Consider the following 27931-nt stretch of genomic DNA (forward strand, 5'->3'; position numbering starts at 1 on the left):
TCTGGTTTGCTGCTCAAAAAACATCATTATTATTTTCAGGTTTCTTTGATTAAATGAATCCATGCCAAATAAAATTATTAATTCTTACTGTATAATGTTGCAAAAGCTTTTTATTTCAAATAAATGATAATCTTTGGTTCTTTTTGTTCATCAAAGAATCTTGAATAAACTGAAATGTACTCAGCTGTTTTAAATATTGATAATAATGATTAAAAAAATGTTTATTGAGCAGCAAATCAGCATATTAGAATTATTTCTGAAGGATTGTGTGACACTGAAGACTGGAGTAATGATGAAGAAAATTCAGCTTTGATCACAGGAATAAATTACATTTTAACAGATATTCAAAGAGAAAATGATTATTTTACATAGTAAAAATATTTCACAATATTACCTCTTTTTATGTAATGGTAATCTCTAGAGTCTAGACACATGATGTATTAAATGAATAAATGGACAATGCTTATAATAAGACAACAGTAACATCATGCTTTATTAAAACACAAATTAGCCCAAGTCAAAGTATATATTAAATTATTTAGTTCACATTATTTTAGTTATCATTCTAAATAAATAACAAAAATATAATCAATTTTCATGGATATAGTAAACCTTGCCATACAATTCTGTGCAAACAAAAGCTTTTATGACATTCCCGTGTGTTTCTAGCACTAGATTTAATTTAGGGATATAATACAGCTAAGATGGCAATTGATGCATTTGATTAGGATCACATTTCATATGAGATAGATGTTGGTATTGGTAGTCAACCCAGCACTTGAGTTATTTGGCTAAAGCTATTATAAATTCTTTACATAAATGATTTCATTTGGCTAGACTAAGTATTTAGATATCTGATTGTTACCTTTCTGATAACATTAAAAAAAAAGATACTTAAGGTACTTTTCAGCTGCTTAAATGTACTTAACACTGTGATTTTTTTTTTTGCAAAAATGCAATGTCTTTATGTTAATATGAAACGTGGACATTGAGGTACTCACTGGCAATCAGCATAAAACATTTCTGGTTGCATTGGTAGATTTGCAGAGATTTCGGTTGTGTATTATTGTGAATGATGTTTGTCTTCCTCTGCTGGTCAGAGTATGTCATTACCCTGTAATGATGGCGCTGTGCGGCAGCCGATCCACGGCAGTCTCTGTGTCCACCGTCCATTTGCAGTGATCCGCAGCTTTCCAGGATCAAACCTCCAGTACTGCTGATCTTTAAAGAAATACAGCTTTCCGTCCGGCCGGGCCAAGGCCCCGTTAAGTCCGCGGGGAAGCCCCTTCCAGTCCCTCAGGGCACGAGGGTAGTACGGCTCCACACTGACAGACTCCGGGTTCAGAACGTAGTATCGGGATCCTCTGAAGATCACCATGCGTTCCAGCGGCTGGTAGAAGAAGGCACAGTCAGGATGATTCGGCAAACCCAGATCACGGCTCTTCATGGGGAATCCAGGGTCCAGATCAGAGCCAGAACGCCAGACCCGTCGTCCTGCAGGGAGAAAACAACATGGAGATGAGTGGACCATATGCAGCCTAACCCTCTGGTGCTGTACGATCATTTCTGACTGAATGTGACTGAATATGAAAAGTGCACAGCGGCAACCTTCAGTTCCCATTTTAGTTTGCATATTACATTTTGGTGCAACAACCAGGATTTCAGACCTTTCCCCTACCTTCTTTTTTTTTTTTTATATGCACAAGTGTGAATCGCCACTTTTTCATATGACATAGCAGTGGCTGAATTTTCTCAAAACACAAGTAATTTCTCAAAACACAGGCTTTTGTGTTAGTAGTTTGCATGTGAATATCCACTCCGAGAGTGCCTTGATATTTACAGACTTAACATGATTCAACGAGCGAGCGTTCTGAACTAATGAAAGCCAATTTACTGAAAAGAAAGATTAATCTCTGGTTCAGTCGACAGTAATACGAGACACATAATTTCTGGAATATCTGCAGAGAAAGTGTTTCTCAGGCCAGTCGGAGAGCACATGATACAGTTAAACCCGTAAAGCTGCAGGCGCCACACAGACGACAGCGATTCACTAAGGGCCAATGAAGCTTTAATGCAGCTTCTACTTCTTTTTCTCCTTATATGTCACTGACACGGAGTGGGCTTTCACCTGGATGTAAATATAGTTTGTGGGTATATAAAGCAAAGCACTTCTGTGAACAAAATTTGGACCTTTTCAGCACACAAAACCATTTTCTTTCTTGAGAAGACATCGTATCAGCACTTCAGTGTATGGATTACTTTTATGGCACTTGTTTGAATCCTTTTTGAAGCTTGACAGGAGTAATGTAACTAATGGCAGTGCAGCTGGGGCTCATGGGTCTGTCTGCCCAATTTTACTGTTTATACCCTCATCTCATAAGCTTCAACCACTTCTTTAAACTCTAAAAACTATATATATAGATTTTCACATTTTCTGAAATGTACTATCACAGAAAGACAAAGTCACGTTTACTGTTTCTTGCTGCACCCAATGGAAGCCCATTTCTGCAGTGGAATAAACTAATTAAAAGGCTAAAGTTAATTGCATTTTTTTTAACCTTTATGATTCTTTATTTTTCCCACTATGGAGTAAAAATTATGGAAGAGTGCTTCCACCTCTGAATAAAAAGTATAAAAGGTAATTGCAAAGCTTTATCTCACAGTTCAGACTTTTTGCATAGAACTGCATGATATAAATATATTACATATTGTATTTAGATATAAACTCACAACTGTATGAAAATGTCAGTTGTGAGCTGACTTTTCCTCCTCAGAATTAGACTCTATAGCTTGCAAGTTGTAACTTGCGAGTTTATATCTCACAATTTTGACAAAAGTCAGAATTGCGTAATACAAACTCACAATTTTTAGAGAAAGTCAATAACTTGCAATTGCAAAATGTAAAACAGCAATTCTGAGAACAAATGCCAGAATTGTAAGATAAAAAGTCACAATTATCTTTTTTTATTCCATGGCAGAAACAAGCTACCATATAAATTTAAAAAAAGGTAATTGCAACTTTTTACTTCAGAATTGTTTTCTGAGAATTGCATGTTTATATCTCACATTACTGAGATCTCACAATTCTAAAAAGAAGAAAAAAAGTAATAGTAAATTAAAATTACATTTATTTACCTATTTACTTTTGTAATCCTGGTCTTATTGTGAACATGAAAATGTTTGCCTTAGTAATCATCTAAGGGTAAAACTTTTCTCCTGAAATTTATTTGTGCCTCCATGCCCATTTTTCACTATGCGCAAAATCAAGCCCAGCCTTTATACATAAATTAGAATATTGTGAAAACAGAAACTTTCATATTCATATTCTAGATTCATTACATGTAAAAACATTTCAGAAGTTTTAATTTTGATGATTACAGCTTACAGCTCATGAAAGTAAAAAAAAAAGATATCAAATCTCAGTATCTCAAAATATTGGAACACTTCCTAAGATCAATCAAAAAATGAATTTGCAAAACAAAAAGGTTCAAGTTCTGTAAAGTATGTTCATTTATGCAACAAAGTCCTTGCTCTTAGCACAAATTACAGCATCAGTAAAGTGTGACATGTAAGCGATCAGCCTGTGGCACTGCTGAGGCACTATTGAACCTTCACATCATCTGTATATTGTTGGATCGACTGTTTCTCATCTTTCTCTTAAAAATATCCCATAGATTCTCAATGGGGTTCAGGTCAGGCATGTTGGGTGGCCAATCAAGCACAGTAATATCATGGTCAGCAAACCACTTGGAAGTGGTTTTTGCACTGTGGGCAGGTGCTAAAGTCCTGCTGGAAAAGGACATCAGCCATAAATCTCCACAAAGCTTGTCAGCAGATGAAGGCATAAAGTGCTCCGAAATCTCCTGGTAGATGGCTGCATTGACTTTGCAGTGCATTGAAACACAGTGGACCAACACCAGCAGACGTCACGGCACCCCAAATCATAACTGATTTCAGAAACTTCACACTGGACTTCAAGCAGCTTGGATTCTGTGCCTCTCCAGTCTTCCTCCAGACTCTGGGATCATGATTTCAACATGAAATGCTAAATTTACTTTTGTCTGAAAAGAGGACTTTGGACCACTAAGCAACAGTCCAGTTATTTTTCTCCTTAGCCCAGGTAAGATGCTTCTGACATTGTTTCAGTTTCAGAAGTGGCTTGGTAGCCCTTTTCCTGAAGACGTCTGAGCGTGCTGACTCTTGATGCGCTGCGCTCCATCTTCATTCCGCTCCTTGTAAAGCTCTTTCAGTAATGACCTTCTGTGACTTACCCTCTTTGTGGAGGGTGTCAATGATTGTCTTCTGGGCCATTGCCAAGTCAGCAGTTTTCCCCATTATTGTGGTTTCAAAAAACAAGAGATACCCAGAATTTATATTGTAGACATTCAATGTAACTCAAATGTATAATCTATTGTAATACTGGATTTTTGACTTCCATGAGCTGTAAGCTCTAATCATCAAAATTAAAAAAAAAAAAAAAACTTTAGAAATGTTTTACTTCACATGTAATAAATCTAGAATATATAAAAGTCTCAGTTTACTTTTTCACAATATTCAAATTTTTTGAGATGCACCTGTGTTTTTCTCTTTACACTGTCATGCTGCAATGGAAAGGGACACTAGGAAAATCCCCAAAAGCAGGATTTTGTAATTGGGTAAACATATAACACTTGTATTACCCATGTTTTGGAAACTGTCTGAAGTCCATCATACCTTTGAAGAAGTAGAGTTTTCTGTCGAGTGGGGAGAAGGCAGCCGCTTCAATAGCCAATGACAGCTGCGGCCAGCGTGTCTGAAGAGAAAGAGGACCACTCACGCTGCCATTAGACACCATCCAGAAACGATGGCCCTGAAACACCAGCACTGTCCCATTCTCATCTACAGAAAAAAAAACAAAAAAAAACAGAACAGCTTTACACAGCTCCAGGAAAACTGATGTCAGTAAATGACAAAAAAAATTGACATATCTTGTTGTTCTTACTCATGGTGACGGCATCAAAGAATCCCTGGCAGTAGTGAGGTGTCAGAGAACTTCCTTTAGGGTCTTGAGAAATCTGCCAATCCCACATGTCCCATCTCAGAGTCCGTCCTGCCAACTGCTGCACTGAATTCCCCCGCTGGTTTACCTGCACACACATGCATGTCAATGTATCCACATTTTTCTTCTCATAAGAGCGGGAGTGGCCTTTCGTAAATTTTATAGGTGTGACTTCTGGGGCCTCATTTATAAAACTTTCTTACGCACTGATTTGATCTTAGAGTGTTCGTACGATCAAATCCACGTCAAAGTACAGATTTATAAAAACCGTCTTTGACGTGGAAAAGTACTTATCTCCACGTCAGATTCCATCTTGGCGTACGACCGTTTCCTTGTGGTAATGCCTGGTATTGCAGATAGTTCAACGCACGGGCAAGGAATTTCATATAAAAAAGACAATCTTGCCTCTTTCACTGAAATATGATTACGATTTGGCTGATATAAGCATAAGCACCCTTCCAATACTTTAAACCTATTTTAAATAATGTTTTATCGTCATGTTCATCAATTACAGAATTACAATCAAATCAATAGGCTACAGTTCATTCATATTATGGTACGATTATCATACATTTAATTCCACACGTGTAAATTATTTTGTAGGCTATAAAAACTGTCATGGTGGGTTGGGTTTTAGTAGGAGACATGGCGGCATTGGTCTTGTTAGAGGATATTGCCAACCGTTCAATACGGAGAGAAAGAGTTTTTCGTGACCGCGCAGACTTTTGGGCACATGATGACACATGGCTGATAAGCAGGTACCGCTTGCCGAGAAGGGCTTTGTTAGAGCTTTGTGCTCAAATGGGCCCTCATCTACAGAGACGCACCCGACGCAACCAGGCCATACCCGTTCAGGTGCAGGTTTTGTCTGTTCTTGGGTTCCTGGCCACAGGAACGTTCCAAAGAGAAATTGGAGACAGGTCGGGAATATCCCAATCAACATTTAGCAGAATATTGCCTGATGTTCTTCGCGGAATTATTGGCCTATGTCCGCAATTAATTCGATTCCCATATAGTGCCCAGGAACAGCGAGAAGTGAGGCAGGATTTCCTGCGTAAAACAGGGTTCCCAAACGTTATTGGTGCGATAGACTGCACCCATGTTGCCATACGAGCTCCACATGTGAACGAGTACATGTATGTCAACAGGAAAAACTTCCACTCCATAAATGTGCAGCTCATTTGTGATGCGCGTATGGCAATCCTAAATGCTGTTGCGCGCTGGCCAGGGTCAACGCACGATTCTTTCATCGTGCGTAATTGCAGTGTTGGAAATCGACTGGAGGCCGGAGCGGGCAGAGACGGCTGGCTTCTCGGTAAACCCTTTTTAAAAACTTTTGCCCAATTTATTATTTTTTTTCAGGGAGCATACGGTAAAATTAATAATTTCTACGACAACAGGAGACCGAGGTTATCCTCTAAAGACATGGCTGCTCACCCCGATTGCGCACACGGAGACAGCCGAGGAGGCCCACTTCAACACTGTACATGCTCGTGCGCGGTCGGTAGTGGAGCGCAGCATAGGCATGCTGAAGGGAAGGTGGCGATGTTTGGATGCATCAGGAGGGAGACTGTTATATGACCCCGAAAAGGTTTGCCAGATAATCCTAGCCTGCTGTGTACTACACAACATGTGTTTAAACCATGGCATAGAACTACTAGAAGAGAAAATGCGCATGGACGAAGATGACCACCCTCCCCTCCCTGCTGACCGTAACGCGCACATTACTGCGCTGAGAAGACGGGAAGTGATTCACCAATTATACCAACAGGTAAATCATTTTGCTGAGAATAAACACAGACGTTCACATTTTAGGTTTTTATTTAAGCAATTTGTTCCAAGTACCTGCAATTGCGGACAAAGTTTGATTCATTTCAACCAGAGCATGCCGGACTTGCCGAAGCTCGGTAACCACCTCACTAATAGACTGGTTTAAATCCCTTTGTGTCTGTAGGACTGCCTCAGATAAAACTCTACCACGGGTGGAAGAGGAAGTTGAGGGTCGGAGACGCGCACGATGGGATGGGGATGAAGCGGCTGGTGGTCGCAGAGGTCTTGAGTGTGATGAAGATGCGGCCTCTGGTGCGGATATTGCAGGTGCAGCTGCTGTTAGGGAGGCAGTCCGACTGCAATGTCCAGCTCATCTCTGTAAAGACCCTTCGTCTGAATAAATAAACATATTGAATTATAACAATGTTTGAAGATTCATTATTCAATTAAGACACTTCATTTGAACCAAACACATACCTTCTGAACCTTCTGCAGACAAAAGGTCGGTGTCGCCCTCCTCATATATTCCCTTTACGGCCCCCTCTCCAATGATTGCGCATATTCTCTCATCCTCCGGACTCAGTTTGCATGTGGGTCCACCACCTCCAGTAAGCCTCACTTTGGCCATATGCGCCGCGATGCGTTTCTTTGATTGCAATTTCAAATCAGCCCATTTTTTCTTCACCTCTGGCAGGGTCCTTTGTTTTCCCCCAACCTCATTTACAGCCTGGGTAACCGCTTGCCAGGCCACATACTTTGACTTGGTAGTGACGCCACCAGACAAACTTCCAAATAACACCTTTCCCCGCATCTGTAGCTCCATCAACAAAACGTCAATTTCAGCCTCGCTATAATTTGATTTCTTGCGCTCCTTTTTACTTGCCATTGTCACAGAGTTTTTGCTTTAGGAATGAGCTCATTTTATATGTTAATGAATAAAGCAGGGGCGTTTCGACGGCGGAACATTCAGCTGCACACAATTCCACGATCATTTGTGATTTATAACCGAATGACTGGCGTACGCATGGATTTCGTGCGTACGTTCGTTTTCTCTGAATCGCTCTTACGATCAAATCAGAAAAATTCTTAGATAAAATCAAGGATGGTTTCTACGCAAGTCTTTATAAATGAGGCCCCTGGTCTCATCCGCGTTTAGCTATTTTTAGCTGTACAAAACAGCTCATTTTGCTGCTTGGTATTGCAAATTAGTGTGTGTTACCATATTATTTTAATGTATTATCTTAATTTTAAGCACACTGGTTGTAGTACAAACTAGTGCTGCAGTAAAGTAGAGCACTTTTTTGTGTTTTGGTTCTGTCTCTTTTGTTTCTCAGTCTGTTTGATTGTCATCATGTTCACCTGTGTTACCTCATTAGTTTTTTCTTATTTATACTCCCTGTTTAGTTCAGTTCCTTAGTCTGGTGTCGTCAGTATTTTGGTTGTGTTGTTTGCCTATGTTTGGATCTATCTGTGGATATTATTAAAGGGGTCATCAGATGCCCATTTTCCACAAGTTGATATGATTCTTTAGGGTTTTAATGAAAAGCCTGTTACGTCCTGTGGACGTATTTGTAAAACATGCGATTTTTGGGAAAGTACTGTTGATTATTGGGTGTGTTACGTGCTGCATACTTGTTTGTTTGTTTGCTTGTTTCTTTCTTTCTTTCTCTCGCTTGCACGTTGTGTGTGTCTCTCTTTCTCTCCCTCTTTCTCGCTCTCTCTCAGATGCAGTTTGCTAATTGGGTTCCAGCTAATGCGCATCGGCAGCGAGTTGAACGCCGCAGAAACTCAAACACTATAGAGGGTATGCATGTGATGTCAACACGAATGCTGCGACAGAACACACAAAACACCTCTAAAACCAGAACGAGATTTGCGATTGACTGTACAAAGAGATTTGTACAAATGACAGTCTCCAGGCAGCAAAACGCGGATTTGCAGTTATCATTTCATGTTAATATGTTGAATTGTGCAGTAAAATCATATCTTATATATTCTATTGTAGTATATCGTATTGACAAGTCATCAGCTAAATATTTAGCATCTTAAATTCTGCATAACTGGATGTTTTCAAATATCACTGACAAAAACTATATACGTTTTTCAGCTGGACGATATGACGATATATATATATAACATTCATATAAGTGATCACCGGGATTTAGACCAACCTATTTTTTATTTACAAAATGAGTTCACAGGCAAGTTTGCTTAACCCCCTCTGTGGGAGCGTGTATGCGCTTCTGTGTTCTTTTTCCTGGTGTGTTTGGGTTGTATTGTGTTTTCTTAATTTTGTGCAAATGTTTTTGTTTGATTTTTGGAAGCGGTAGGGAGAGAGTGCCATTTTCTTTGAACCTGTTTTTGCCTATGTTTATGTTAGTAAGGGAGTCAGGTAAGACTGTGTCATTTGTTTATTTATTTATTTATTTTTCTTTTGTTTAGGTTATTTAAAGTCTTCAGTGATAGATAGAGTGTTTTGTTGGCCTTGCCCTCTCCTGAAGATTTGCTTCCTTTGTTATTCTTTTGTTACTAATAAAAAAAAGATATATTTGCATACTTTTGTGTTTTGTTACTTCTGGATCAGGGGATTAATGTGACCGTCAGTCACTTTTTTCCTCGCACCTCGCTCACCTCTAGACAAACGGGAAGTTTGTAACAAGTCTAAAACATACTTTGGTTAAAATTTCTAATTTGTAGTGCAAAACGACTACAAATTTTGTGATGCATGTCCCTTTAAATGCTAATGAGCTCTGCTCACCCCACCCCTCTCTTCCGTAGGGTGACGAACAGTTCTCTGAAACTGTTAACTTCTCTGAAACTGGCGACTGCTATGTTCATTTTTACATCCAACAACAAAACAGCTCAATCACTTAGGAAACATTCTTGTTTACACCTGCTCCAGTGTCGAAACGGACTGTTTACAGCTCACTCAGGGGTGGGTCTACACTAAAATGCCAGTGTCAATCAACAATCATGGGAGGGGTATCTGCAAAACTACATCGCTCTGCCAAGAATCTGTGAATGGCTTGATCTGAGAAAGGGATTATGATTTATGGGGATCTTAAAAAAAAGCACAGGGTGGCTTTTTATCATTATGGTGTAGTTGTGTACACACACTGACAAGACACATTTCAGAAGTGAATTTTGCATCCAATGACCACTTTAAAGCCTATTTTGGATCTTTAATTAACGTATTCTTCGCCCTCACCTCTGCAACCATATGTGACAGATGTCATGTTAGTCAGATATCATGGTGTCCATAGAAATTTAACTTGCTCAAATGTAGTCTTTTAAAAAAATAAAGGGCCACAAATAAAGACTAGACAAAACATTATGCTGTAAGTGGACCTCAGGGAACATTACAAAAAAGCAATGCATGAACAAACATTTTTCTTTGAAGGGTCCTCTTTGTCCCCTTTATTTAATGCATTGAATTCAGCTTGTCTGAATTAAAAATAAAAGTTTATAGCTCACATTTCTTAAGAATTTCTCAGAATTGCAAGAAAAAAGTCTGAATTGTGAGATAAAAGTTCACAAATTCCTTTTTTTTTTTTTGCCTGTGGTGGCAACAAGTTTCCATACAAAGGAAGAATGCAGAACACAATTCTTCCTATGACAAACATGAACACACACCCAAACAAACATTTGTGTTAGCAGCAGATAATATCTGACGAAATGATTTTTGTGATGAGGCATCTACATGGAGTCATGGAGTTAAGGATGATTGTATGCGAGGTGTGTGATTTACATAAAAAGTGATCATACTATGCTAACATTGTAATATAATAATGCTAGTGTGTGTGCGTGTTAAACCTTCAAACTCTACTGCATTCTCTCCTGATTTTAGGGTAGGAAAACAAAATAATGTGGGCCTAACGTGAAAAGATCATTTGGCCTGACGTTTTAGTTTTGTTTGATGTTTCATAATATGTTCACTGCATATTTTACAAATATTAAGTATGACGTTGTTGAGATCTTATGTAAGGCGTGAGATTACAAAGGTTTTTTCCAAACATTTGCATAAATCTCAATTCATCTCAGTGGACAAACAACTGAAATATTAAAGGTCTCATTTGTGAATTTAAAAAAAATTTAGGTATTCCCCAGAAAAGGTTTGTTTCATCAGATTATCCAGCATTTTCCAACCTACTAAATCCAAATCATATCTGATTTTTTTTTTTCCTGGAAGGCTGAAGAAAGATCTGCCTGGAAAACTCACTGAAATGTACTTTTGAGTTATGATCAGGCGCTAGTGCTGGTATGCGGCTCTTCTCGTGCGCTGGAGACGGATGGTGTGGAGTTTTTCTCTGTGTGGCGTGTGTAAACCTGCCTGACACATGCTTAAGAAACAGCTGACAGCTTCACCAGCCTGGAACTGGAGTTCAGTTTGTCTTACCATCTTTCAGTGTAAATCTGTGTCTGTAGGGCCCTATGAACTCCATGATACGGAAAACACAGACAGAATCCAGTCAAAAAATGTACTATTTACTGCATAACGCAGAATGTCTTGGAATTTGCCAAATTTTAAATGAATAAAGCAAAAGTTAGTCAGTACACTTAAATCAAATCATGATACGGACTATCCTCTGTGAATATTAAACCACAAAAAGATGTTTAAATATGAATCCTGCATGTTCTGAATGTCTCTGTGTGAATGAATGGCACATCTAGGTAAATCCAGGTAAATCTAAAAAAGAAAGGGTCATACTTCACCCAAAAATCAACTGAAAAAAAGGACATTTTATTCTCATTGCTACAATGATCTTTAGTATAATACCTTCTATACCTTCCAACAAGGATTTTTAAAATTTAAATGAACAAAATCAGTACTTGTATAATGTATATTTAATGTTTTGTATATATATATATATATATATATATATACATATATATATATACAGTACTGTGCAAAAGTCTTAGGCCACTAGTATTTTCACCAGCTAAAAAAATGGTTTAAAGTAAGTTATTTCTATCTTTTGCTGTAGTGTGTCAGCAAAAAATATCGGTTTACATTTCCAAACATTCTGTTTGCCATTAATTGTAATAATCTAGTGAGATTTTTGTTTGCCCAAGGAGTCTGACAACAGCCAGTGCTCCACACTGATCTGATCTCACCATCATCCAGTCTGTCTCTGGAATGACATGAAGAAACAGAACAAACTGAAACAGACTAAATCCAGAAGAACTGTGGCAACACCTCCAAGATGTTTCAAGTAACCTACCTGCAAAGCTACCTGAAAAACTATGCACAAGTGCACATAGGCCAAAAGCTACTTTAAACGCAAAGGATGGTCACATCAAATGCTCATTTATTTTAGTTAATAGAAGTTCATTGATAAAGAAAATCTATTTATGACATTGTTTTTGACAGCATCCTCATTTTATGTGCCTAACTGCCTAAAAATTTTAACAGTACTGTAGCTTTGTAGGTGTAGGTCTCTTAAAGTATCTTAGAGATGTTGCCACAGTTCTTCTGGATTTAGTCTGTCTCCGTTTTTTCTGTTTCTTAAGACAGACTGGATTGAATTAAGGAGAGATCACATCTCTGTTTGCACAAGGAGTCTGACAACAGCCTGTGCTCCACACAAAAATCCCACTGGATTATTACAATTAATGGCAAAATGAATGTTTAGAAATGTAAACTGATATTTCCTACTGACACACTACAGCAAAAGACCGACTTCAACTGACTTTAAACCATTTTTTAGCTGATGAAAATACTAGTGGCCTAAGACTTTTGCACAGTACTGTATATATATATATATATGAAGAGTTCAGATGCAAAACCAGCTAAATCCATCTGACGTCTTTCTTTAAAAAAAAATTTTTTATCAGGCTCAGATGTATAAGTTTCTATGTAAGCAGAAGTACTTCTGATTGGGCTGAGACTGGTATTTTAGCGAGATTGAACAAAAAATATTTGATGGACGTATATATGTGTCGAGAGCATTCACTCAGTATCATTATCTCATTTTTGACCGAGGTGGCTTTTCGCTGCATCTGAACTCTTCATATATATATATATATATATATAATTATATAAAATAAAATAAAATAGATGCTTGTTTACCGTACAGCTGTTGTACAGCAGTGATATCATCCCAACTGAGCAGTGCATTCGAGCCCATCTTCTTATAGTACGGTGACATGAGAGCGTGACGGACAGGTGAATGAACCAATCCCAGAGTGTGGCCAATTTCATGGGCCGTCACCAGGAACAGGTTGTGTCCTTTGAGACTGCTCAGGGTCCAGCGTTCAGACATGTCAAAGTGAGCCTCACCGCGGAAAGGGAAAAACGCATGGGCCAGAGCACCACCTATAAGACAGAAAGAAAGAAACTGAGAATAAATAGTTATGTCATGCAGCTTTCATGTCCCTTTCTGTATCCTAGATGAAAGACTAGATATAACTTTGCAAAAAGAGAGTTGGTATATGTTTCTGTCACACAGGGATGGAGCAGGCAGAGGCTTCTGGGGTTCCAGCTCCAAATGTTAGTTCAAACCTAGCAACCTATAAGCACTTTTTAAAGAAAGACGTCAGATCGATTTAGCTGGTTTTGGATCTGAATTCTTCACAAAAGCAAGTTTACACACACAAAAGTCCTACAGAGACACACCTCCTCTAATTCACACACTCAGAGTCACGCCCACTCTCATTTACATACTCAGTGCCACACCCCCTCCCATTCACCCACTCAGAGCCATGCCCCCTCTCTTTTAACACACTGAGAGCCACGCCCCGTCTCATTCAAACACTCAGGGCCACAACCACTCGGAGCCACGCCCACACATACTGAGAGCCACGCCTCCTCTCATTCACACACTCAATACCACGCCTCCTCTTATTCACTAAGAGCCACGCCCATCTCATTCACTCACTTCGAGAACGCTGCCTTTCATTCACTCAGAGCCACACCTCACTTAGAACCAAAAATATTTGAAAATATTATTTGAAAATAACAAATAACAAACTAAAAAGCACAGTAAGGTTTTGTGCCTGTATCAAATTGCAAGAGACTGTCTTTTAATTAAATAAGTATAGTCTGTTTGTGCTGCGTTTCTAAGTAAAAGATAATCTCACAAAATCCTGGGGGAAACACTGTTCATTCTATAAACTTTACTCCAGCATAGGTATAAATAAAATTAATTTTAAGTTAGTAAAGACATTTAAGCCAAATTCCTACACAACCTTATGTTACATCAGACAAATTTTGTTCCTTTTTAGGGGCAAGGAGTGACAAAATCAAAATGTGTTATTTCAGAATGATGAAGACTAAGAATAATCAGATAAAACAGTTCATATAGCTCCTATAAATGGGGGAAAATAACCCTGAACCAACTAGATTTTTACAGTGTCTGTCTCTATCGCAATAAATTCATGTTAACAAGTGTAATGCGTAGTGCTAAGGATAGTGTAAACACTTTTCCCTTTTTTATGCGAATGCTTTGCAAAACCAAGCCGATTAAGTTTGAAGACTGGCTACATAGTAAGATTACAATACATTCCCCTACATAATAAAATGTTAGGAATATGTAATAGTCCATAAATTATTTATTTCCAAAATAATCAACAGTGTTGGGGAAAGTTACTTTTAAAAGTAATGCATTATAATTTTGTGTTACTCCCTAAAAAAGTAACTAATTACGTTATTTAGTTACTTTTTATGGAAAGTAATGTGTTACCTTACTTTTGTGTTACTTTCTAAATCTGGGCAGAGCATGCTTGTTTGTTTTAATATAAAATATTTGTATTAATATAAAAAATGGAAAAGCCCTTTCACAGCAAAAGCCTCAGGCTGAAGGAAAAGTAAATATAAGGTATTTGTATTATTTAACATATTTAATTATTGCAGGTTTGCATCATATTTTGAGTTGCATTTAACCTCTTTTTTCGTTTAAATTTTGAGAAAAACTGAGTGAGTGAGATGAATTAATGCATGTTCACATTTATTCTAGAACTAAAGTAACACTAAAGTAACATCTGATTTCTCTCAACATGGGGACAGGAGAGCTTTCAATCAATAGAAAAAAAACTGGCGTTACTTATTTAAAAAAAGTAACGGAGATATTTTCATGTAAATTAAAAAGTTATGCATTGCTTTACTAGTACTTTAAAGTAATCTGATTACGTAACACATTACTTGTAATGCGTTACTCCCAACACTGCTAATCAAAGTGAAAATTTCAAAGTGAAGGATATTAATTGTTCCATTATTTTTTCCTATGCTTGACAAATTTTGCATGTGCAATGTGTGTCTATATACAGTCATGGCCAAAAATATCGGCACCTTTGCAATTCTCTCAGAAAATGTTTGCAGTTGCAAATATTTTGGTACTCACCTGTTTATTTTTTATTTATTTTTTGTTTGCATTGGATCAAATCTGATACAATTCCACACAAAAGCCAAAAAAATGCACTGGACAAAATTATTGGCACCCTTAACTTAATATTTGGTAGCACCCCCTTTGGAAAAAATAACTGAAATTAATCACTTCCTGTAACCATGAATGAGTTTCTTACACCTCTCTACTGGAATTTTGGACCACTCTTCTTTTGCAAATTCAGATTTGAAGGATGCCTTCTCCCAGCTGCTCTTTTGAGATCTCTCCACAGGTGTTCTATGGGATTCATACCGTTCACACAGTCAAGGCATCCAGTGCCAGAAGCAGCAAAGCAAACCCAAAACAACCTGTGATTTATCTTTTTCTTTAATATGTTTCTGTGTTTTGTTTGTTGTCTTTGTTGGTTTTTATTTTGTTGTCTGTCGTTTTGTTGCTGTGTAACTTGAGCGGTACACAGACAAACAATGTAGTGCATATGCTTGTGAAGGGTATTTGTAAGCAGTGGGGCGTCCTTTTTTATTGAACCCTTTTCTCCTGTTTTGGGGATTTTCCTTTTATTAGGCGAGTTAGTTTTCTTTTCAAATAGTTAACAGATTGTTTTGTTTGTTATTTCTTTGGGCTCCCACTACATGAGGTAAAGGGACTACACTGTCACTACACTGTCACTACATACACTTTATTTCTCTTTTTTTGTCTGTTAAGTAAATGGTCGCTTTATGGCAATCATTTTTGAAGGACAAAGTAGTATGTGTCATGATTCTGGTTCTGGAGACAGACACATCAGCCTCTCTCCACCTTTTTATTGTTCGTTTCTATTTTATCCCCTAGACAAACTTAAGAAACGTAACATATGTGCTTTCTACAGAAAAAAAAAGAAAACAGCATACTCTGTTAAAGATGTCACCGCCTGCCACTGTAATAAACAGCATGGCACAGCTGCCATGTAGAATATGGATGGTCATTTCATATAATTTATTTAAGAAAGAACAAAATTAAGAAAAAGCATCACCTGGCCCATCAAATGCATTTCCTGTCCCATCATTATGTTCCCCTTCAAAGAAGGCCAGTCGGATGTCAGCGGGACCGTGCTGGAGCTCCTGGAAGATCAGTCCAGACACATTACTCCACAGCTGGAACGCCGTCTTCACCGCCACACGCACTTGACTGGGAGACAGATTACGCGGCCAGTTCATGATACGATACGTCAGGTGACGTCTGTGCCACTTCTCTCCTGTGGAAGTACAAACCAGTATTAAAACAATGTTTAATCGTGACATTTCATATGAACATTAGCATGTGTGAGATTTAAATGAGGTTCAACTGATGCTATATTTAATTTATGTGCAAGGTAATAAATTAGTTGAAGTAAAAAAAAAGAAAAGAAAAAAAGAAAGAAACAAAGTAAATTGTGCAAAAAAGGGAAGTGCAAAAAGCTACCAGAACAATGCTGTTGCTAGTGTTTTTAAGTTAATAACTACTATAATTCTATTATTTAATTACATCCACAACATCTTCATAATCAAGTCACCTTTTTAAAAGGCAGCTTCACTGTAAAACAGTCAGTCCAGTGTTGACTCAGTTGATATCAAAATCAATGCAAATTTCATAAATTTTAAATTTAGTGATAAGCAGCTCTACAGATGACATCAGTGTCGTTATTCTGCTGAGTTCAGTTCAGTATTTATTAAATTCAGTGATATGTGTTGTTGTTGCAAAATTCACAAGTTCTCAATTTTGATCTCATCTAATAGCATCAGTTCAGTCAAATCGATGATATTACTGAATATCAAGTTTTTCATTTTTTAATTTTTGACCCCAATTTAGACTTAATTAAAACTTAAATGTATATTATACACCTTTAAAAATACATAATTAAAATGATATCCAATGTATTCTCATAATATTCTGCAAAAATCAACTGAATTCCCTCCAAAACTTCCTAAACTGACAAGTGCTAAGCTCAGTAAGTAATTAGCTGAACATGTGACTGAGGTTTTGTGAATTGCACACATAATTACAGACTTACAAAACACTAATAACACTGCTGTTAAGAAGGACAACGTGTGGTTGTGCTCTATTATACCACAATTCCTAATTCACATTTTAGGGCATAACAACCAATATAATATGAACACTTAAATAAAACTGCTCAGTTTGTTGTTGTTTAGAAAGTGTTTTCTCATTCATTTATTTATTTGTCTTTGAAATCACTTGAAGAAAAATATTGCCCTAGAGAGTGCGTGATTACTATGTCTTTGTAAGTGAACTCAAAATTATCAAAGATATCACAAGTTGTGCTTCATATTGTGACTGACAACAAACCTTTGATGTAACAGACAATGTGTGACATGATTGTCTGCTGCACTAAGTTTATACTAGTTAACCCATTTATATGATGTCATGATAAACTGGTGCTCATACAGACGTTATGTTCTCATAGTGAGAGTAGTTTGCAGATATCAGGTACTGACATGAACACACAGATACTCAGAGTAGCGTTGCTGCATTCCTGACGTATTAGCGCGTTTTCAAAGTGACAGGTCTGAATTTACGATTCTCATACTCCTGCCAAATCACATACACACAGACCCTTTATTTCAGTGCAGCTCCAAAAATATCACCAGTGTGTCTGATCTACTATTTAACTAACTTAAGATAATCTGCGATATCTGTTTACCAAAAGATTCAACCATATGTATGTTCACTTTAACCCATCTCATAAAAAGGTCTTCTGTAAAACAGTGCTCAGTGTCATTGGACCAGGATGAAAACACCAAACATGTTCTAGTGAATGAGTTTTGTTGTTGTTTTTTTGTTGTTGTTGTAGTTTGTTTTGTAGTCTCAGTGTAAACATGAGGTGAGGTGTGAGTTGTGCTTGTGTGTGTGCGTGTGTGTGTGTGTTTTGGGTCTTTACAGAAGTGGATGTTTTAAGCTGCTAGACGTGCATTTGCTCAGTGTGGACAGTAATTATGAGTCCCACTGTATTTATGCATTATTAGGCTCAGTGACACTCCACCCAGCAGACACAGAATCACCTCACAACTCCTGCGTCTGAGAAAACACTGCTGAACCAAAGCACAGTTTAACTGAAAATCTTGTATCTGCCTCTTATGAAATCAACATTCTTTAGTAAAAAACAAACAAAAACAATAACTGCATGCATTCTTTCAGTTTTCATCAGTTTTGCTGAATAAGTTAAGAATAAATTGAACTAAAATCAAACTGAATCAGTTTTCTACTACTCTTTCATCTTTACACTGTACAGTTTACAAAACCTTTTGAGTCTCATATACTTAGAAATGCAATTTTCTTTAAACTACATAAAAAAAAAGTCTGACCAACAAATTCTCGCTAATGTTGTCCCAACTACAGTCTGAACAAAGAAAATCATGTTGCTGAAATGGTTTTGTGAGTTTCCAGCATGCATTACAGCATGAAAAAAATGATCTGTGTATTGTTAAAGGATTATAGTTTTGCCGTTTCCTGAATTCATTAAAACTTTTGGTTTATTGTCATTTTGTGATTATTCTTACACTCCAGAAAATCCTGGGTTCAACCTGTTGGGTCATTTCATTGGGTTATTTAATGCTTTTTACCCATGTGCTGGGCAAATTTTACAGTGCATTTTTATTAATTAACATGAACAACCTTCAGTACAACCCACAACCCAGCAAATGGATTAACATATATAACCACACAAGCTGGGTCAAAATAACCCAGCATGTGCTCTGTGAAATATTTACCAGCGCTGGCTTGCCAAATAACTTGGGTTTTTTTTAACCCAGCATTTTTATAGTGTAGTTATTTGTTTTGTTGTGATGTAAACAGCTCATATTTTTACATTTGTTGGTTGTCATCATTCCTGAGGTTTTTGTGTTGAGTGTTGAAGCCCAAAGTATGTTCAACTATTTAAAACTCTGTCCTAGATATATGTGCTTTGTAGGATGATAGTTCTTTTATAAACATAGTATTGTTACATCAACATATTCAGTGTCCTATAAAACTATATATATGGCTATCAAAACAACAAATGAGTGCATTATTAAATAAAAATTTGCTAAATGAAATCTAGTCTTGATGAATTTATTGGCTGAATTAAACATTTTGCATTTGGAGAACAAACTAATTCAAACTGACAAAACAAAGCAGTGTTAGTGCAATTATTTGGCCAATAGTTCAGAGACCTACTGAACGCTTCAAGTTGCCTTGTATTTTCAATTTTTTTACAATGCATGAACCACATTCACAGACTGTAACAACGCATTTCCACAGTTATTATCGTTGCTTTTTTATTTAATGTACATTTGTACCTCTGTACTTTGTGTTTCATTATTTACCAATGTGACATCTCAGTATTTATTTTCCCAGTTTCGTAGAATCATAGAAATGCTATCATGGATTTTTTTCTTTGCTGTTGGAGCAGATGAGAACACAAAAATGACATTTGTTGTAGTTTCCACTCACCACTATAGAACTTGACCCAACCATGATGACTTTGTCAAATATGAAAATGGTCCATTGAAAGTCTTTTGTTAATGGCACACGTGAGAAGGTGGTGTGTGGACTGAATGAAATTTCAGGTTTGTAAGGTATTCACGAAACATGATTCAAATAAACGTAAGTTGGAATGGATGAAATGTGTTCACCTGTCTGAGCGTATCGCTTCTTACGGAGGTGTTGGCCTGTGAAGATGCTGCTGACCCTTTGACCCCAGGCACCATGACTGCCGGCGTCCTGAACCCCGCAGCGGGGCGACCTCATCTTCTCCAGAGTGACCCCGTCCAGACCTCCAGTGACGGGCAGCTGAGACAACCACTGAAACTCTCTGAAACACAAAAGAGCACTTCACGCCATCACTAACACAATTCCTCTGGACTAGAGCTACACACCAAACTAACACCATTCAACTGCAGTGTATGTGAAAATCATGGTTAGTTAAACCATGGTAACCACAAATTAACCATGTGTTTTTTTTTACACTAACCATAGTCTAACCATAAAATGTGTAATAAAACTATGGTTGTGAATTAAAATAGATTGTAATCAATCCACCAAAAACATGGTTAATTTTAATAAGAGAAAAATATGACTCATGATGAAGCAATAACATGTTTAGAATAAGAATTTTCCTCTAAAGATATTGTCAAATGTAATTATTACTGTATTATTTTTGACATTTAGGATATTTAGAAAATACAGTTTTACTAAATCTTTAGTATTTAAGTCATTTTACAATAAAACAACACATGGTCATAATGTGATGCTTTAAATTGAACTAAAATAAAGTTATGTTATTGCAAACAGAATACAATGAGGTGGTTGTTTTGCAAGAAGGTGGAGACAGTTCTGTTCATAACAGTAAATGGCTGATGGGAAAAGCAACAGGTACAAGAAAATTAGTGGGAAAAAATTAAACACACTAAGTGAGGTGCAGAGCAATATCATGGAAAACGAAGAGACTGAAAGGGAAAATGGAAATGAATGTGCAGTTCAAGAGAGAACCTTTAGCTATTTTGTTTAATTATTAGGTTTTAAACCTTTTTTTAAATGTGATGGCCATACAAAAAAATGTTTTCAGAATTTGTTGTGGGTGTCTGAGATGGCCTGGATGAGTGTGAGATTTCCCGGCCTGAAATTTTGTCCCAGTCCTGCCCTGTTCTACATGTTAGTTGTTCAGCCTTGATACATTCATTAGCCAACAAAATTTTAAATGTAAGTTATTTTGTACTAATGTGTCAATATGACATGAGGTCCAGTTACCAGCGTGACACTAAAACAGCCAGTACTAATGGGTATTTTTTACTTAAGTACATGTCAGAGCTCATACTTCTTTACTTTAACTTGAATAAAAAAGTGTAGTCAGTACATCTACATTTACCAGAGTATTTTTAAATGTGAATATGTGATGTGTGTACTTTTGCCATCTCTGATTGTCATACATGTTACCTATATAAAGCAATATATAATTTTCACGTATGTACATTTTTCTATGTATTCCTTCTATATGATGAGGAAGGTTAAATAATTTATTAGGTCATTGATTGTGATTGGTAATGATTTGTCCACATATTGCAGTGATTGGCCATGTGTTGTTTTTGTAAGAACTGTCTGTATTTGCCTGATGAATAAACAGAATAAAATATAAGTCCTATTGTTTTATTGGCAGATTAAAATGTTACAGTCTATGCCTTCAAAGTACACTGCCCACCAAAGGTTTGGAAACGCCCTAGAAAAGTGGGGTTTTGGACAATGTTGGCAAGAATCCTTTTTCATTTGTGATAATTTTGCACTGATAAGGGACAACACAAACTACGGAAACATATTTTATTACATAAACATAGAAAAAACATACATTTTCACCATTAGCAGCTATTACAGCTCTGCATAATCTGGGCCTAAATTCACTGTATTCTGAAGTTAATAGACAATCAGTTGTTGAAGCTATTAAGGTGTGTTGACCCAAAAATCTTTTAAAAACCTGGGCCAAGTTTAAACCAGTAACCACACTGTAAAATCCAATAGTTTACCTTACTTAGATATAATTAGTTATCTTTATTTAGTTGCTATACTTACTAGGTTTTATTAAGTTACAGCTACTTTCAGGCGAGTAAAACAGTTTACTTACTACTTTGAGTGACGCTTACTTAAAATATTCAAGTAGCCACAAAGAAACCAATGACATTAATAAACCAGTGAGAGGCAGCAGTGCACTAATATGTTGCTAATTTGCAAAATAACAACAGAAGAAGAAGAAAAGCAATTTTTGAGGTGGCAATTGTTAATCTGCAGTTATTTTTCACTAGTTACATTCACTCATTTCCCAAAGTCATCTTGAATGTTGTTTCAGTACAACTATATATTTGAGAGAACATCACATAAACTGACTTCATAAATTGATGTTGATTTTCGTAAAATGTTGTTGGTGTGTCTTATTTTATTTATTTTTTTTATTATTATTATTTATTTATTTATTTTTTTTTACTTACCATTATAGTGATTAATGTTCTGTTTGGTTGGGCACTTGGAACTTTGCTTTTCTTGTTATAATTTTCTTTCTATTGATGCAGTAATGCAACATGAAGTCATAGTTTTTGATTTCAAGGGAAGAAAAGTAATAAGGAGGTTGCTTTTAGAAGGTAACCTTCAAGTTCTGTAATTTCAATTAGCTAAATCTTTCCAATTCTTTAGCTAATGTATTTTTTATATTTATTAATGATCTTTTACAATTTTATTGTTCTTCATAAACACCTTGAAGAAACTTTGTTGGGTTGAGACAGTCCTTTAATATTTGTGATAATGTGCTCAAGTCACAAACTTCAACATTCAGCATGTGAATCACAATGATGGTAACAATTCAATTTTATTTATTTTTATTAATTGTGACAATAACCATTATATTATTTTATTTTCTCTTTTTGTTGTGTTACTGCTGACACAAGTCAGTAAATAAAGTTAGCAAATAAAAACAACAACAGTAAAACAAACCAATTGCATAATTTATTCATGCCGCAATGCACTCTGGGAGTCAGTGAGTAGCTATACTAAGTCAAGTGTAAGCCTAAAGTAAATGATCAAGTACCCCCTACAGTTCTTTTTTAGTTACTAGAGCTCCTGTGTAAGTAAACTATACTAACTAAGCATTTGTCACTACAACATACTATTCTTATTTCACTTTACTTAGTTTTTTTAAGGCAATCGGTTTGCATGCTTTTTTTAAGTAAGCCCAACTAATTAGATTTTACAGTGCAGGCATCACAGCTGGCAAAGGGGCATGTCTGACTTTGACATGTATATATGTAATCAAAATGAAAATTATTATTGCTGCTTTTCAATGATAATGTCAAGTTACTTTAATGTATTTGCACCCAGAAATTATAAGGATTTATGCTGATATCATCCAAAACCACATTTTGCCAGGGGTGTTTCCAAACTTTTGGAGTAGACACTAAAAATGATCATAACCAATGTCCATCACATATGTACATTAATATTTAAAAGTTTTTTATTTCTATTCTTTTCACTAACATGTATATATAAAATTGGAATAAAAAACCAACAATAAAAACAGCTAGCTGGTTTAACTGATTACCTTAAAATCTATCAATATCGCCTTTAATTAACACGGCTATTAATACATTCTCCGACAAGCAGAAGCAATGAGACCTGTTTTCCGGGTTTGGTCAGTTAATCAATGCATTAATCCTACTGTTCTATCGAGAGATTAAAACATTAATCCTATTGTTTTATTGAGAGAATTCAAAGCTGGTGGCCTTAGATGGGCTATACCCACAGCTTCCAGATCTCAGGTTGAGGGTGCCAGATCTTGCCCTGAAACTGAGATAGCAGATCTTCTCTGATCAGAATCTCCCACAGATAGTGATCCACAAGAGGAATCAGCTCTGAGAACCACATCTGGGAGGGCCAGAACTGGGCTACAAGCAGAAGACAGATCCCGCTCTCCTTCGCCCTACACAGGACTGCTGGAATCAGCTTGTTACAGGTGGGAATGCATACAGTCTCAGGTTGACATCCAGAAAGTGATCATACAGTTCTGACCAAACAGATACACAAACCAAAACACATCAGATCTGGTTTCATACTGCCATGGGGTAAGAGCTTTGGGGCGGCACCAGTGCCATCAGCCAATGAATTGGCGTGATTCTGTATGGGCTTCAGACAATCAGCCCTAGAAAGTTCTTACTCCAGCCCCGAAAATAACATTAATCCTATTTTTGTATGGCCCTATGATTTCCATGGAATTTGACAAAGTTTGAATGATTTAATCAAAAGTTGGTCATAAACTTAAATCAAGTCGCGATATGGACTGGTATCTGTAAATATTATGCCGCAAAAGGCTATTTAAATATGAATCCTGCATGTTCTTCGTGTCTAATTATTCGGGGCTCGAGCCCCGAAAGTTTTTCCAGCCCCGAATGTTTTTTTGTATGGCCCTATGATTTCCATGGAATTTGACAAAGTTTGAATGATTTAATCAAAAGTTGGTCATAAACTTAAATCAAGTCGCGATATGGACTGGTATCTGTAAATATTATGCCGCAAAAGGCTATTTAAATATGAATCCTGCATGTAATACTGACACGCGCAGTGATTTCAGCGTCTGCCGTTTCACTAAATGAGGGCGTAAATACATTAACAACATCTCCAGAACTGCTCTGAGAGTCACTTCATGAGCATTTCACTGTTTCAGTTGAGTACAACAAGCGTCAAATATATACACAGAAATTTAAAAGTATTCACGGCAAGTCGGCAACCCGTCAAAATAAAAGTTCGGTTTAACTTTATTAATCATTCAGTATAATGTACGTGCTACGTACTACTACGACTACTACTATTAATTAATAAAAATGTATATATTTTTTTAACACAATATTTCTTCCATGTTTTACATTTTAATAGTAAATAGTTTTAATAATTTTCATTAAAAGATCAATTAAATCAATATTTTATACCTTCATCTGATAACCAGAAAAATACACAGAATTCCGTAAGGCATGTAAAAATAAATAAAAGTTGTTTTTATGCATTCAAATAAACAGACATGCTAAAACATATTTGGTAACAATAAAACGTAAAGTGAGAAAAAAGTTAAACATTTCATAGGGTCCTAAACATGTAATTTTTCTTAACTTTTGATAAATTGACAGTAATTTAACCATTAAAAAGAAGACCAGAAAAATGAAAACAGAAAACAGAATTTGAAAAAAATAAAATAAAATGGAATTTGGGAAAAAAAATAGGGCCCTGTTTTTGCATCCAACTATATATTTGCTACAGTTATAAATACATTTTCAAATGTATTATTTTATTTGTCTAACATATTTTTGTAATGTTATAATTTTGTTATAATACTTTGATATGTTTGCTATTTGCAGTGATCACTATTTACTATTGTTAATAGTGTGACAAGTCTTTAACACCCAGTTTAATGCCCCCGGACCCACCTAGAAGGATCCAGGTTCAACCACTTGTGTCAAACAAAATCTTATGTGAGCATGATGTGAGCTCCCACCCACTACCACTAGCCCCTGATGTTTTGGCACCAGCCCCGGATGTTTTAAAATCCTAGAAAAGCCCTTGCATACTGCCATCTCTGCGCTTAGTGAATTTCAACAGATGAAAAATCAATGGTGTTGTAGCTCAACTAAAGCATGGTATTAACAACATCACATTTACCTGATGGCAGACTTGACTTCAGCTGTGCTGTGAGATTCATTCTGCTTGTGCAGGTACCCATATCGCTCCAGAAAACCCTGCACACACATACGTCATCATTACTCCCATCAGCCCTGTCATATATCAGAGCATTTACACTGTTGCCACTGTAAACAACGCATCTTTGGGAATGAAGCAGCATTTGTAAGACAGACACAACAGCAGCCAATACCCACATGAGCTCTGATTAATGCAGTCAGAAGCATTTGTTGTTCCCTGCATGAAACAGGAAGATCTGCAGGAAGATGTGGGCTTTTGTGCCTCTGCAATGCTTTAGAAGATGGCCTTAACTGTGTTATGAAATCCCTAGACTGGAATGACCATCCAGAAAGGAAAAAAAGCTGTTTCAGTGTCATTTTGAGGATGTGTAGTATTACATCTGTCTGCAACGCCTCATTTCAAACAATGGGCTGTGGAAAAATGAAAGGAAATTTTCTGCTTTGCATCAGTTTTGGATCTGTGTACGAGAGGAAATGTCTCTGTCAGGTACTGGCATGTAAACTGCATATTTGCCTGTAGCCTGTAGTGTAAATCTGAACCGGAGGTCACAGGTACAGAATATGTTGACAGATCTGAGCCAATACATAATTAAAGTTGTGGAAACAACTTTATAAAGAAACTAAGAATGCAACAAGTGTACAGAATTATTGTTTAGACTTTGAACAAGTCTGACAGAGTATAATCAGGAGATGAAACTTGTAAACTAAAACTCACACTGAAACCACCAATTATTATCAGTGGCTGTTTTCATTTCATTTCATTTCATGATACATTTACTGTTTGATTGTGCAGCTGTCATGTAAATGTTTCTCAGTTCTGGAGACAGAAGCATAGTTGAACATGTAATGACAGTCCTCACATAATGAAAATGCTTCTTTGGGTTCATTTCATAGTTTATGGCTGTGACCGCAAAACAGGCTCATTTTCCATAGCTGAAAGGCACAACAGGACAATACATGTCTCCAAAATGTTTGCATGCTTTTGTATAACTAAAAGCATGACTTTTCTGAAAAGCACGAATTTACTGGAATCCCAAATGAGGCATAGATGCTTTCAAGAATATCAGGAAACAGGAACAGTTAGTTATATTTAGGCTATATGACAACAGGGAATGTCACCACAATTTCCACTAACGTTATATAAATGTTATAGGTGAAAACGTTCTTATGGAACAATCTTATATCCTTTTTTAAATTTGATATAGGTTGTCAAAGAGAGAAAATGTTGTTTAGAACAAAATGGTCAGAACGTACGTTATTTGTACTTGATAAACGTTCTAAGAAATGTTCCTTAACATTTAAATTTATACTCATGACAACAACAAAAAATTATATTTTAACGTTTGAATAATAGTTGAAACTGTCAAAAGAACTATATATTTTGGGTGAAAAGGTTAACGTTGTAAAAATAATAATAATAATAAAAAAAAGAAATCTGCAGTCTTTAAATAACTGTATCACAAAAGGAAAACTGGACATTTCAACGTTTTAGAAACATATGAAACCATATTCCCACAACGTTTTTAGAACCTAATAAACTAAATTTGTTGCCTGGGATGAAAGCAATTCTACGGCAGAAGTCAGTCTACAGTTCTTAGTCAGTATTTAAACGTATCCACGGCGTTATTTCGGGACAGAAGAACAGAATGAGCGGTTGATATGCGATCTTACCTGAGCCTGAGCAGCTGTGGAGACTGGAGAGCTGACGGAGGTCTGAACGCACAGCAGCGCTGACACCAGCACAATCATCTCCATCTGCACGCGTTCAATCCTTACCCCTAAAATCACCTCATGAAAATAGATCCCATCATGATAAACTCAAGGGAAGAGCCCCAGACAGCTCAAGCTGAAGGGCTCTGAACGCAGAGAAGAACGGAGGCATGTTCCGCCTCCAGGGCGCGCGAGTGTGTGCCGAGAACACTAATCTACAGTCAAGAAGACAGATGAGTTCAAGACACACTTCAACGATTACTTACCCAGCTAAGAAAAATATGTCCTAGGAACGTTTAGTTCTGAATGTTCTCTGAACGTTCAAAACGTTTTGTTATTTAAATGTTTAAAAACGTTTATTCTTGGTTATGTGAACGTTAAAGACAACATTAAGGGAACGTATACCATTTTATTGTAGCTAATGCAAACATTATGGAAGTGGTACAATGCCCTCCAAAAGTTTGGAAACGCCCTAGAAAAGTGGGGTTTTGGACAATATTGGCATGAATCCTTTTTCATTTGTGATAATTTCGCACTGATAAGGGATAACACAAACTACGAAAACATATTTTATTACATAAACAGTTTATACACAGAAATTTTCGATTCATCAAAATATCTACCATTAGTATTAGCTCTGCATAATCTGGGTCTAAATTCATTGCATTCTAAACTTAATTGGCAATCAGTTGTTGAAGCTATTAAGGTGTGTTGACCCAAAAATCTTTTAAAAACCTGTGCCAAGTTTAAACCAGTAACCAGGCATCACAGCTGGCAAAGAGGCATGTCTGACTTTGACATGTATATATTGCCATTATATAGTGTTTATATAAGTCCAC

General features: G+C 36.6%; 3 protein-coding genes across 3 annotated transcripts; 1 reads left to right on the forward strand and 2 right to left on the reverse strand.

Moving 5' to 3' along the window:
* Positions 1-485: 485 nt before the first annotated feature.
* mmp28 (matrix metallopeptidase 28) lies at positions 486-27292 on the reverse strand. Its single transcript, XM_051128725.1, has 8 exons — positions 27054-27292; positions 25345-25421; positions 19797-19975; positions 16160-16381; positions 12871-13124; positions 4982-5117; positions 4714-4878; positions 486-1494 (listed from the first exon to the last, which is right to left on the reverse strand). Exons 1-8 carry the CDS (start codon positions 27135-27137, stop codon positions 1097-1099), a joined length of 1515 nt encoding a protein of 504 aa, XP_050984682.1. The 5' UTR covers positions 27138-27292; the 3' UTR covers positions 486-1096.
* On the forward strand, positions 5528-6974 carry LOC127176876 (putative nuclease HARBI1). The gene is made up of 2 exons (XM_051128712.1): positions 5528-6353; positions 6439-6974. Exons 1-2 carry the CDS (start codon positions 5657-5659, stop codon positions 6972-6974), a joined length of 1233 nt encoding a protein of 410 aa, XP_050984669.1. The 5' UTR covers positions 5528-5656.
* On the reverse strand, positions 6889-7717 carry LOC127176884 (nuclear apoptosis-inducing factor 1-like). Its single transcript, XM_051128724.1, has 2 exons — positions 7286-7717; positions 6889-7201 (listed from the first exon to the last, which is right to left on the reverse strand). Exons 1-2 carry the CDS (start codon positions 7692-7694, stop codon positions 7179-7181), a joined length of 432 nt encoding a protein of 143 aa, XP_050984681.1. The 5' UTR covers positions 7695-7717; the 3' UTR covers positions 6889-7178.
* Positions 27293-27931: the final 639 nt, after the last annotated feature.

The sequence above is a fragment of the Labeo rohita genome, chromosome 15 (genome assembly GCF_022985175.1).
Source record: "Labeo rohita strain BAU-BD-2019 chromosome 15, IGBB_LRoh.1.0, whole genome shotgun sequence".
NCBI classification, from domain to species: domain Eukaryota; kingdom Metazoa; phylum Chordata; class Actinopteri; order Cypriniformes; family Cyprinidae; genus Labeo; species Labeo rohita.